Source organism: Liolophura sinensis, chromosome 8 (genome assembly GCF_032854445.1).
Source record: "Liolophura sinensis isolate JHLJ2023 chromosome 8, CUHK_Ljap_v2, whole genome shotgun sequence".
Lineage (NCBI taxonomy): Eukaryota > Metazoa > Mollusca > Polyplacophora > Chitonida > Chitonidae > Liolophura > Liolophura sinensis.
Window position 1 is genome coordinate 55,384,883 of NC_088302.1, and position 13,292 is coordinate 55,398,174.

The 13,292-nt window shown below is 41.4% G+C and overlaps 1 protein-coding gene across 3 annotated transcripts in view; it reads left to right on the forward strand.

The window, feature by feature from the left end:
- The window catches only part of LOC135472733 (rho guanine nucleotide exchange factor 17-like), a 50,369-nt gene that overhangs the window by 25,712 nt on the left and 11,365 nt on the right, over window positions 1–13,292 (forward strand). For all 3 annotated transcript variants that reach the window (XM_064752386.1, XM_064752387.1, XM_064752388.1), the window contains exons 4-15: window positions 1,995–2,171; window positions 2,447–2,563; window positions 2,929–3,021; window positions 3,461–3,628; window positions 5,570–5,620; window positions 6,089–6,192; window positions 6,506–6,594; window positions 7,550–7,656; window positions 8,808–8,923; window positions 9,307–9,398; window positions 9,616–9,689; window positions 9,980–10,185. In XM_064752386.1, coding sequence (XP_064608456.1) covers window positions 1,995–2,171; window positions 2,447–2,563; window positions 2,929–3,021; window positions 3,461–3,628; window positions 5,570–5,620; window positions 6,089–6,192; window positions 6,506–6,594; window positions 7,550–7,656; window positions 8,808–8,923; window positions 9,307–9,398; window positions 9,616–9,689; window positions 9,980–10,185 — 1,394 coding nt within the window. The remainder of the gene's footprint in view (window positions 1–1,994; window positions 2,172–2,446; window positions 2,564–2,928; window positions 3,022–3,460; window positions 3,629–5,569; window positions 5,621–6,088; window positions 6,193–6,505; window positions 6,595–7,549; window positions 7,657–8,807; window positions 8,924–9,306; window positions 9,399–9,615; window positions 9,690–9,979; window positions 10,186–13,292) is intronic.

Sequence of the window (13,292 nt, forward strand, 5' to 3'; positions counted from 1 at the left end):
CTTCAGACCCTCAAGGATGTGAATTATTGTAAGAGCCTTGAGGTCATATGTGAAGCTTTAATGAAGCAATGAGTTTATTGAGTAACTGAGTATACAGATCCCCATTCCCCAAAGGTTGAGAATATGTGGAGGTGTTTGCCCTTTTATAAGGATGTGACTATGTGGATGCCCATAAGGATGTGAGTATGTGGATGTGAGTATGTGGATGCCCATAAGGATGTGAGTATGTGGATGTGAGTATGTGGATGCCCATAAGGATGTGACTGTGTGGATGTGAGTATGTGGATGCCCATAAGGATGCGAGTATATGGATGTCAGTATGTGGATGCCCATAAGGATATGAGTATGTGGATGTCAGTATGTGAATGCCCATAAGGATGTGAGTATGTGGATGTGAGTATGTGGATGCCCATAAGGATGTGACTGTGGATGCCCATAAGGATGTGAGTATGTGGATGTGAGTATGTGGATGCCCATAAGGATGTGAGTATGTGGATGTCAGTATGTGGATTCCCATAAGGATGTCATTATGTGGATGCCCTTAGGTATGTGAGTGTGCCCTTGAGAGCCATGTTTGTGGATGTTGTAAAGCCTCTAAGGTTGTGAGTATCTGGATCTTACATTGTATGTGTGTCGATGCTCTATAACTGGTTTATGTGCAGGTAACTCTGGCAGTGTTATCCTTCTGATGTCTCTCTATTCTTACAAACAAGTCATACATCTTCAAAAGAGTGTACTATCTTTAAGCCAAATAGAAGTATTTAGGAGCCCTTGGGGGCTCATTTTGGTGAAGGCTTGAATAAAGTTCCTTCTGGTTTCTACACTCTGGTTAACCGAACTGGCATTGTTTTAGGGAAACAGTCTTGCCGAACCACATCAAATAGATAATGATTAGCATTTGTCTAGACTTTAGATCATTTTCTTGTTTCTTTTCAACCAGGCTGGCTGGACCTAACACTTTGATACATTTTGAACGATCTGCCCCAGATGAACTGGAAATGACCCGTTAATAACAAACTTACAAGAGCTCTGTTATTCGAAGTCAAATCCCTTAAAATGTGTGATTTGTAGTATGGGTTGTAGATCAGCCAATCTGAGCCAGTCCATTATCCTGTTCACTAGAGTAGAACACAGGTCATTCATGCTGGTTGACACGGACATGAGCACATTCAGTGAAACCATTGTCCACTGGGCAGTGCCTGATGATATCACAGCATTCCCAGCATGTCTGCAAATGGCATGTCATTGACCTGACACAGGCAAAACCAGATAACTTTGTATGTTCTCTTCCCTTCCTATTAAAATAAATGCAGCAATAAGTGGGAATGTTATATTTTAAAGGTCAAATACACAGATTTAGATAAAGAGTCACGTATTATCCAAAAGACTTTGCCACAGGTTGTGCGGATAGAATGAGCCCTTGCAAGCAGTATGAAATTCCAATCCGTTGCTGTTAATATATGCATAATGGGGTTATAATTTTAAACAAAATTGCATGAAATGCTCTTTCAGATTTAGTGACATTTGAGAATAAATGAACTTGAAACACAAAAATTGACGAGTATAGATGAAAAGTGAGCATAAATGGGCATTGTAATGACGATACCAAATATGCACAAAGACAAAAATGTATTTCACCTTATTTAATTAATTTCTACATTTTGTGCGTAAATACTGAAGCTTTACAATAATCATTTCACTGTTAAATTTCATAAATCCTTTAAGTCAACAGATTGAGAACAAAACTGTATTGCTGGTTTTTCTTCACACCAAGGAAAAGTGCTAGATGGTGCTGTTGCCTTTAGGTTCATCTATAATGGAATCCTTGACTCTGCTTCAGCCAGAGAAGCATCTGTAATCTTTTCACTGACCTTAATTCTTACACTATCTTTCATGAAAAGAATGTATTACATTAAAGTGAAGTAATAGAGAGTATGGTGCTATAAAGCCCAATCAAATGACAGCTTCAACATTTACTCTGTGTTATCTTTCAGAAATACATGTCTCCGTTGAAGTCTCAGAATGTTCTGGATGAGTCCGTGGTGGATCACATTTTCTACATGGTTCCTGAAATCTTAATTCATCACTCAATTTACCTGGATTTTCTGGACAAAGTCTGGAAGAACTGGGACAGCCGCAACAGTACTGTTGGCAACATTATCGTTAGCATTGTAAGTTGTCATGTACACTGAGTGCATGTAAGTTTGGGTGTTAAGTTTGAGGTAACATTTTAATAGCAAAATAGATTTCATGTAATTAGGGAAAAACATTTTCTTATCATGTTTTATATTTGATTAAGGGAATATTTTCTGGAGGTGAGGAAAATTATTAAAATCTGCATAAAACATTAATTTATATCACGTCTCTGCATTTGTGGTTTTGTGTTGATCGTGGTTTCACTGCAAAAAGATGAAAAATACAATAATTCCTGCTTATTGTGTTTCAGTTTTCCAAACAAACAGTGCTAGACAGTTATTTGTCATTTGTGGAAAACTACAAGAGTTCTGGAAAAGTCATAGAAAGTGCTTTATTAACCAAATCTTCTGTCTCAAAGTTTCTAGATGTGAGTAGTTTACAAAAACTTACTGAAAATGTGAAAAAATTGACCTCTTTATTATTTTATTTCCTTTACCCGGTAAATTAGTCTAAATATATTAATATACTAAATAATAATTACTTTAGAAATAAGTTCAACTATTTGTTGAAAATTAACTTGTACTAAATATTGCACTCATAAGAAGCTATTATGCTAATTAAAAATGGTAAAATCTCTGTATCTACATGTACATGTGGTCACTTGCATACTTTTCCATTTCCTCTATAAATATTACTCATTTTTCACGGCTGCAGATTGGGGTTTGACTAAGAATCAAATAATTCAAAATCTTATTATAATAATCTAATTATAATCTTGTCCGCTTTTGTCAGCTCTGTCAGCGAGAATCTGGTAGTAAACTGACCATCAAAGATCTGATAGTCCGCCCCATACAGAGGATACCCCGATATGAACTTCTGCTTCAGGTATGGGTCACAGCTTGTATTGTTTTTCACAGATAGGACTGGTATTTCACTGCCATTGGTATCCATGGTAACCGTTAGCAGAATATCTATAATATCATCTAGTTCATCAGTATAAGAGCCAGGAAAACCTGTTACATCTGTGTTGTGTGTAAGTCTTGTACTTTAAGGAGTCAATACAACTATATTAGATTTTTTGCTTCTCGTTTCTTCTTGTTTAGTTTGTATGGTTGTAATATTTATTTTTTGTTATGTCTTTCGTTCTGTACTATTCTGAAAATGCAGCATCCAAACTTAAATTCTCAAGAAACACACATTTCATAATTAGCATAAACTCTTGTGAGGGAAATAAATGTAGACGTAGTTGCATGTATTTCTGCAATAGTAGTCTGAAGTTGTCTTACTGAATCAGTAATCTTCATCCACAAATTCTGACTTTCAGCGTTTAATTGAGAACACACCAAAGAATCACCCGGACGCTCCGCTTCTACAGGAGGCGGAGAAAGTGATGCATGATCTGGCTGTGAAAATTGGAACTGCTACGGAGAGCAAACAGGAGGAAGACATGCAGGAAACGCTCAAGAAATTAGAAATGTTGCTAGTCACAGAGGTATGAGACATGTTGTTAGCCACAGAGGTATGATACATGTTGCTAGCCACAGAGATATGATACATGTTGCTAACCACAGAGGTATGAGACATGTTGCTTGTCACAGAGGTATGAGATATGTTGTTAGCCACAGAGGTATGAGACATGTTGGCTGTCACAGAGGTATGAGACATGTTACCTGTCACAGAGGTATGAGACATGTTACCTGTCACAGAGGTATGAGACATGTTACCTGTCACAGAGGTATGAGACATGTTGCTTGTCACAGAGGTATGAGACATGTTGTTAGCCACAGAGGTATGAGACATGTTGCTTGTCACAGAGGTATGAGATATGTTGTTTGTCACAGAGGTATGAGACATGTTGTTAGCCGCAGAGGTATGAGACATGTTTCTAGCCACAGAGGTATGAGACATGTTGCTAGCCACAGAGGTATGAGACATGTTGTTAGCCACAGAGGTATGAGACATGTTTCTTGTCACAGAGGTATGAGACATGTTGTTTGTCACAGAGGTATGAGACATGTTGTTTGTCACAGAGGTATGAGAAATGTTGCTAGCCACAGAGGTATGAGACATGTTGCTTGTCACAGAGGTACGAGACATGTTGTTAAACACAGAGGTATGAGACATATTGCTTGTCACAGAGGTATGAGATTTGTTGTTTGTCACAGAGGTATGAGACATGTTTCTAGCCACAGAGGTATGAGACATGTTGCTTGTCACAGAGGTATGAGACATGTTTCTTGTCACAGAGGTATGAGACATGTTGTTTGTCACAGAGGTATGAGACATGTTGCTTGTCACAGAGGTATGAGAAATGTTGCTAGCTACAGAGGTATGAGACATGTTGCTTGTCACAGAGGTACGAGACATGTTGTTAAACACAGAGGTATGAGACATATTGCTTGTCACAGAGGTATGAGATATGTTGTTTGTCACAGAGGTATGAGACATGTTTCTAGCCACAGAGGTATGAGACATGTTGCTTGTCACAGAGGTATGAGACATGTTTCTTGTCACAGAGGTATGAGACATGTTGTTTGTCACAGAGGTATGAGACATGTTGCTTGTCACAGAGGTATGAGAAATGTTGCTAGCTACAGAGGTATGAGACATGTTGCTTGTCACAGAGGTACGAGACATGTTGTTAAACACAGAGGTATGAGACATATTGCTTGTCACAGAGGTATGAGATATGTTGTTTGTCACAGAGGTATGAGACATGTTTCTAGCCACAGAGGTATGAGACATGTTGCTTGTCACAGAGGTATGAGACATGTTGCTTGTCACAGAGATATGAGACATGTTGCTTGTCACAGAGGTATGAGACATGTTGCTTGTCACAGAGGTATGAGACATGTTGCTTGTCACAGAGGTATGAGACATGTTGTTAGCCACAGAGGTATGAGACATGTTTCTAGCCACAGAGGTATGAGACATGTTGCTAGCCACAGAGGTATGAAACATGTTGCTTGTCACAGAGGTATGAGACATGTTGCTTGTCACAGAGGTATGAAACATGTTGCTTGTCACAGAGGCATGAGACATGTTGCTTGTCACAGAGGTATGAGACATGTTGCTTGTCATAGAGGTATGAAACTTATTGTTAGCCACAGAAGTATGAGACATGTTACTACTCACACAGGTATCAGACATGTTGCTGGTCAAAACAACATGGAAAAGGTTGCTTTGGGAATTTTGTTTGCCCAAATTTGAAAGAAACGTAAAATGATGACACTATCTTCATGTTACATGTATCAGTACAAATAACACGATATGCACAGAAAATGTTTGTCGAGGAAGAGTTCACTTTCAGAAGTTGGCTTAATGAACTGTGTCTGGTGATTTTAACATGCATTTAATTTCAGTGCGTAGAATTTGATATATAAGAAATCCCCAATTACAACAAGTAATTGTTGCTTTTGTTTTCTTCCTACAGCTCAATGCCCCAGACAGAACATACCTGAGGCATGATATGGTGCAGATTTCGGTAAGACTTGCTCGTCGCGTGCACCCAGGTTGACAGTATCTTAATAACAACATGGTGAGGTGAACAATAATGGTGTATATCAGTGAGAAACAGAAGAGGCTTCAGTTTGCCAGGTTTATGTTTTCTGATGAGTTTTAACATAACAGGTGAAAAGTGGACAAGCCTTTGGCTTCAGTGTAGATCCTCCATATTCTCAAGAACAATTCAGATTTCTGAATTACGTGGAAATACATGTAATTGTTGGAGTTGCACTTAATTTTGTTTCATTGTTATTAACATGATTTGCAAATGAAGTTGTCAGTTTCACCATTTTTATATATGCGAATAACACAGTAATATTCTAATGTTATCATTTGCAATTCCAATCTTCTCACCTCCAAACCCTTTTGAAGAGTTCAGGAAGACCCTTCATCAGACCCTGTCTGTTTGTGCCTCTAGTGCTGTTTGCATTTGTATTATTATCCCCAGAACAAGAAGGATATGTGCTGTGTGTGGCTGTTCAGTGATGTCCTGATCATCAGTAGTGTGAAGAGAAAGAGTGGGCCAGTCACACGGAAAGTTTCCATTATTCTGTAAGTTACCATTAGTCTGTAAGATATCAGTATTCTATTACCAGTAAGTCTCAATAATTCTTCAAGTTTTCAGTATTTTGCATTGTGTCATTAAAATTTTAATTAATTTGTAAGTTTTTGGATTGTCCACCATTAAAGTTTAAACACTGTGGATATTTTGTACAATGTAAGCTTTACATCATTATTCTATAATATGTGAATCTGCATTGTTCTGTGAGTGTTTTGCGTGCTAATCCATAACGGTGTAAATTGTCATTATTAATTAAATAAAAAAATGGTAAATGGTGATTACATATAGCATATTTGTCCACAGGAAAACTCCATATGGTCAGGATTATGCTGAGAATATCAAGCATAAGACCTGGCTTAGAGTGGGCCTGGATGACATCGAGATCCTCAAGAGTAAGTCTGTCACATACAGCAAGTGTATACACCATCAACATGGGGGGAAGCTGATGACAGCGGCGTCATATGCTTCGTAGAAATATCTAATGAAGATTTCATAATCAATATGTTCAGTGAAACAGCTAATCACTAGCAGTTGTTCAGAGTATGAATGGTTTCATTATTTGGTTGTAAACTGTTCGGTGTGAAGTGAATGTGTGTACATGTTAAAATAAATGCTTGGGTGCAGATTAATGTAACGTTATTTTACGTAATCTGCCAATACGTGTAATACATTGAAAAAGTATTGTGAGATGTGACATTATCACTTATTTTCCATGAAGGGAGTTATTTCATAGCCGTACTACAGTAGTGTTTTACAGGTAGCAGTACTGCAGTAGTGTTGTACAGGTAGCATTATTGCAGTAGTGTTGTACAGGTAGCAGTACTGCAGTAATGTTGTACAGGTAGCAGTGCGGCAGTAGTGTTGTGCAGGTAGCAGTATTGCAGTAGTGTAGGTAGCAGTACTGCAGTAGTGTTGTGCAGGTAGCAGTATTGCAGTAGTGTTGTGCAGGTAGCAGTACTGCTGTAGTGTTGTGCAGGTAGCAGTATTGCAGTAGTGTTGTGCAGGTAGCAGTATTGCAGTAGTGTTGTGCAGGTAGCAGTACTGCTGTAGTGTTGTGCAGGTAGCAGTACTGCAGTAGTGTTGTGCAGGTAGCATTATTGCAGTAGTGTTGTGCAGGTAGCAGTATTGCAGTAGTGTAGGTAGCAGTACTGCAGTAGTGTTGTGCAGGTAGCAGTATTGCAGTAGTGTTGTGCAGGTAGCAGTACTGCTGTAGTGTTGTGCAGGTAGCAGTATTGCAGTAGTGTTGTACAGGTAGCAGTTGCCAGGGAGGTATATACAGATGAGAAGTTTCTACCTCTGTAAAGTAAGGCTACAGAGAAATCATATGTGATGTGTTTTATCTGCCAGGCTCACTCTCAAGATGGCCAACATTTGATAAGGAACAGGTGGAGGATGACCTAGTTTTACTGAACCAAATGAATGAGCTGTGCACCCAGCTGCAGTGTAACCATCAGGTATGTGCACATGGGAATGATCACACTCAAGTGAGGAAAGAAAATTGTCAAAGAAAAAAAAAAACTCACTTGCATGCAAAGGAACACTCTCTGGGGAGAAATAACTTTCTCACTTTGGAAAGAATAGTCTTACTTGAGAAAGAATACTCCCAAATGAGAAAGAACACTCTCAAAAGGGAAAGAACACTCTCACAAGGGAAATTGCACTCTCACAAGGGAAAGAGCACTCTCACAAGAGAGAACACTCATGTGAAGGAATACTCAAATGGGACAAAACTCTGTTATGGGAAAGAACACTAACTCTTAGGTGAGAAAGGCATTCTCTCATTGGAATGATGCGAACTAGAACACTATCACAGGAAAGAATTATGAACAACCTATCTTAATTTTTAACAAATGAATATTAATGGCTTAGTGCTGCAGAAGCAATATTTCACCCATATGTTAGTACTTAACTGTTCATACACTTACCTTCCTTAACTCAGCACTTAACTGTTTATACACTTACCTGCCTTAACTCAGCTTTGAGCTGTTCATACATTTACCTGCCTTAACTCAGCACTTAACTGTTCATACACTTACCTTCCTTAACTCAGCACTTACCTGTTCATACACTTACCTGCCTTAACTCAGCTTTTAGCTGTTCATACATTTACCTGCCTTAACTCAGCACTTAACTGTTCATACACTTACCTTCTTTAACTCAGCACTTAACTGTTCATACACTTACCTGCCTTAACTCAGCTTTTAGCTGTTCATACACCTACCTGCCTTAACTCAGCACTTAACTGTTCATACACTTACCTTCCTTAACTCAGCTTTTAGCTGTTCATACATTTACCTGCCTTAACTCAGCACTTAACTGTTCATACACTTACCTGCCTTAACTCAGCTTTTAGCTGTTCATACATTTACCTGCCTTAACTCAGCACTTAACTGTTCATACACTTACCTTCCTTAACTCAGCACTTAACTGTTCATACACTTACCTGCCTTAACTCAGCTTTTAGCTGTTCATACATTTACCTGCCTTAACTCAGCACTTAACTGTTTATACATTTACCTGCCTTGACTCAGCACTTAACTGTTCATACACTTCCATCTGTGACTGAGGTTCTCAATTGGAGTGTTTTTGTCTGCAACTGTTTCAGATGCTGGACGAGGCTCTGAAGGATCTGATGTCCAGTTTGAATGACCAGCTGAGCGATTACCAAACACGAAATCCATCCTCGGAATCCAATAAGCTTGAGCTCTTAGTCACAACTCAGTAAGTCATTGGCCATATATTGATGGAAAATTTTTATTTTGGGCCACCGGAAAGAGAAACATTGACTTAAAATCCTTCAGGAACATAGTATTTATCAGAAAAGTGATAGATTTCCAAAAAGTTGTTTAAATCGTGAACCTGATGGCCGCTTACCAAACTATTTTTTCTCTCCCGTATACATGTACATGTATATGATAGCTTTGACATCAGTGAAATATTCTGATTGGTTTCTTTTGGTCTCTGAATGACACCAATCAGATACGTTTTGAGGTGCAACTATTTTCTCAGGTCGTTGGCCATTTCCTCCAACCATATGGTGTAAATCACAAGGGAAGGGAAGTAAGCCATTTGTTATGTTTTCCATTGATTTATCTACTCTTCAGGGAAGGCGTTTTACACCTGCTTGTCATATTTGCATCACCGGAGAAAAGGGCAGTGTGGGAGGCTACATTCTCTGATGCAAAACTCAAACTATGTAAGTTCTTTAATGACATAAGATTCATTTAATGATTAATTGAACATTTCATTAATTTATTGGAATGCACAGATTTATTATACCTGTGTAATATTTCAGTGGGTGAATCTGTAATAGTGTGCCAGTATTTGCTAAATGTTCGTTTTCCAAAAATCTCACACAGTTTTGCAGTTTTGAGGAACTTCAATTGTCAGACTGTTTCTTTTTCTGTTGACAGCATTACTATCTGACAAGAGAGCCCCAGAGTTTTTGCAGCCTTTACAGATCACTAAAACTAGAGCTGGGATGCAGGTAAATTTTCCGCAGAATTATGAATAAGAAATACAGGATGACGATATGATGATTGTTTTACAATTTAACCAACATAGATACTTGTCGTTTTTTTTCTCAAATATTTTGAGTTTTTAGTTATGAAATTAAGATGAATTTTTAAAATGTAATGAACACAGTAAAAAGTGCAGTTTTGTCTACCCATTTTCTCTTTTGTCGTATAAAAATTGAATTGTTGCTTTCACCTGTCTGTTTCCCACAGCTGCATATTGTTTACTATAATAACCAGTGTCCTCCATCTTGTGTCACAGTTCTCGTGCGCCGCCCCCATAGATGGCCTTAATGCTAACGGTTACCGGGATGTGTGGGTGTGTAACAGCGACGGATATGTGGGTCACATGTGCCTGCTGAGTTTACAGCCTGAACCAATCGTCACGTTGAACACGCCAGTTCCAGGCTGCAATGCGCGCATTCTCTGTATATGCGCTGTACCAGCATTCAACGGACCATTTAGGAGGTAAGTCAGAGTGCACCACATGCCGTGTGTGAAGATGCACCACAAAGCCTGTGTATATGAGCTGTGTCAGCATTCAACGGACCATTGAGGAGGTAGGTCAGAGTGACACCACATGCCGTGTGTGAAGATGCACCACAAAGTCTGTGTATATGAGCTGTGTCAGCATTCAACGGACCATTGAGGAGGTAGGTCAGATTGACACCACATGCCGTGTGTGAAGATGCACCACAAAGCCTGTGTATATGGGCTGTGTCAGCATTCAACGGACCATTGAGGAGGTAGGTCAGATTGACGCCACATGCCGTGTGTGAAGATGCACCACAAAGTCTGTGTATATGGGCTGTGTCAGCATTAAATGGACCATTGAGGAGGTAGGTCAGATTGACGCCACATGCCGTGTGTGAAGATGCACCACAAAGCCTGTGTATATGTGCTGTGTCAGCATTAAATGGACCATTGAGGAGGTAGGTCAGAGTGACGCCACATGCCGTGTGTGAAGATGCACCACAAAGCCTGTGTATATGAGCTGTGTCAGCATTCAACGGACCATTGAGGAGGTAGGTCAGAGTGACACCACATGCCGTGTGTGAAGATGCACCAAAAAGTCTGTGTATATGGGCTGTGTCAGCATTCAACGTACCATTGAGGAGGTAGGTCAGTGTGACGCCACATGCCGTGTGTGAAGATGCACCACAAAGCCTGTGTATATGGGCTGTGTCAGCATTCAACGGACCATTGAGGAGATAGGTCAGAGTGACGCCACATGCCATGTGTGAAGATGCACCACAAAGCCTGTGTATATGGGCTGTGTCAGCATTCGACGGACCATTGAGGAGGTAGGTCAGAGTGACACCACATGCCATGTGTGAAGATGCACCACAAAGCCTGTGTATATGCGCTGTGTCAGCATTCAACGGACCATTGAGGAGGTAGGTCAGAGTGACGCCACATGCCCTGTGTGAAGATGCACCACAAAGCCTGTGTGTACGGGCTGTGTCAGCATTCAACGGACCATTGAGGAGGTAAGTCAGAGTGACGCCACGTGCCATGTGTGAAGATGCACCACAAAGTCTGTGTATATGGGCTGTGTCAGCATTCAATGTACCATTGAGGAGGTAGGTCAGAGTGACGCCACATGCCGTGTGTGAAGATGCACCACAAAGCCTGTGTATATGGGCTGTGTCAGCATTCAACGGACCATTGAGGAGGTAGGTCAGATTGACGTCACATGCCGTGTGTGAAGATGCACCACAAAGTCTGTGTATATGGGCTGTGTCAGCATTCAACGTACCATTGAGGAGGTAGGTCAGAATGACGCCACATGCCGTGTGTGGAGATGCACCACAAAGCCTGTGTATATGGGCTGTGTCAGCATTCAACGGACCATTGAGGAGGTAGGTCAGATTGACGTCACATGCCGTGTGTGAAGATGCACCACAAAGTCTGTGTATATGCGCTGTGTCAGCATTAAACGGACCATTGAGGAGGTAGGTCAGAGTGCACCACATGCCGTGTGTGAAGATGCACCACAAAGCCTGTGTATGTGGGCTGTGTCAGCATTCGACGGACCATTGAGGAGGTAGGTCAGAGTGATACCACATGCCGTGTGTGAAGATGCACCACAAAGTCTGTGTATATGCGCTGTGTCAGCATTCAACGGACCATTGAGGAGGTAGGTCAGAGTGACGCCACATGCAGTGTGTGAAGATGCACCACAAAGCCTGTGTATATGGGCTGTGTCAGCATTCAACGTACCATTGAGGAGGTAGGTCAGAGTGACGCCACATGCCGTGTGTGAAGATGCACCACAAAGCCTGTGTATGTGGGCTGTGTCAGCATTCAACGGACCATTGAGGAGGTAGGTCAGATTGACGTCACATGCCGTGTGTGAAGATGCACCACAAAGTCTGTGTATATGCGCTGTGTCAGCATTCAACGTACCATTGAGGAGGTAGGTCAGAGTGACGCCACATGCCGTGTGTGAAGATGCACCACAAAGCCTGTGTATATGGGCTGTGTCAGCATTCAACGTACCATTGAGGAGGTAGGTCAGAGTGACGCCACATGCCGTGTGTGAAGATGCACCACAAAGTCTGTGTATATGGGCTGTGTCAGCATTCAACGTACCATTGAGGAGGTAGGTCAGAGTGACGCCACATGCCGTGTGTGAAGATGCACCACAAAGCCTGTGTATATGGGCTGTGTCAGCATTCAACGTACCATTGAGGAGGTAGGTCAGAGTGACGCCACATGCCGTGTGTGAAGATGCACCACAAAGCCTGTGTATATGGGCTGTGTCAGCATTCAATGGACCATTGAGGAGGTAGGTCAGATTGACGTCACATGCCGTGTGTGAAGATGCACCACAAAGTCTGTGTATATGGGCTGTGTCAGCATTCAACGGACCATTGAGGAGGTAGGTCAGAGTGCACCACATGCCGTGTTTGAAGATGCACCACAAAGCCTGTGTATATGGGCTGTGTCAGCATTAAATGGACCATTGAGGAGGTAGGTCAGAGTGACGCCACATGCCATGTGTGAAGATGCACCACAAAGCCTGTGTATATGGGCTGTGTCAGCATTCAACGGACCATTGAGGAGGTAGGTCAGAGTGACACCACATGCCATGTGTGAAGATGCACCACAAAGCCTGTGTATATGGGCTGTGTCAGCATTCAATGGACCATTGAGGAGGTAAGTCAGAGTGACGCCACATGCCGTGTGTGAAGATGCACCACAAAGCCTGTGTATATGGGCTGTGTCAGCATTCAACGGACCATTGAGGAGGTAGGTCAGATTGACGTCACATGCCGTGTGTGAAGATGCACCACAAAGTCTGTGTATATGCGCTGTGTCAGCATTCAACGGACCATTGAGGAGGTAGGTCAGAGTGACGCCACATGCCGTGTGTGAAGATGCACCACAAAGCCTGTGTATATGGGCTGTGTCAGCATTCAACGTACCATTGAGGAGGTAGGTCAGAATGACGCCACATGCTGTGTGTGAAGATGCACCACAAAGTCTGTGTATATGGGCTGTGTCAGCATTCAACGGACCATTGAGGAGGTAGGTCAGAATGACGCCACATGCCGTGTGTGAAGATGCAC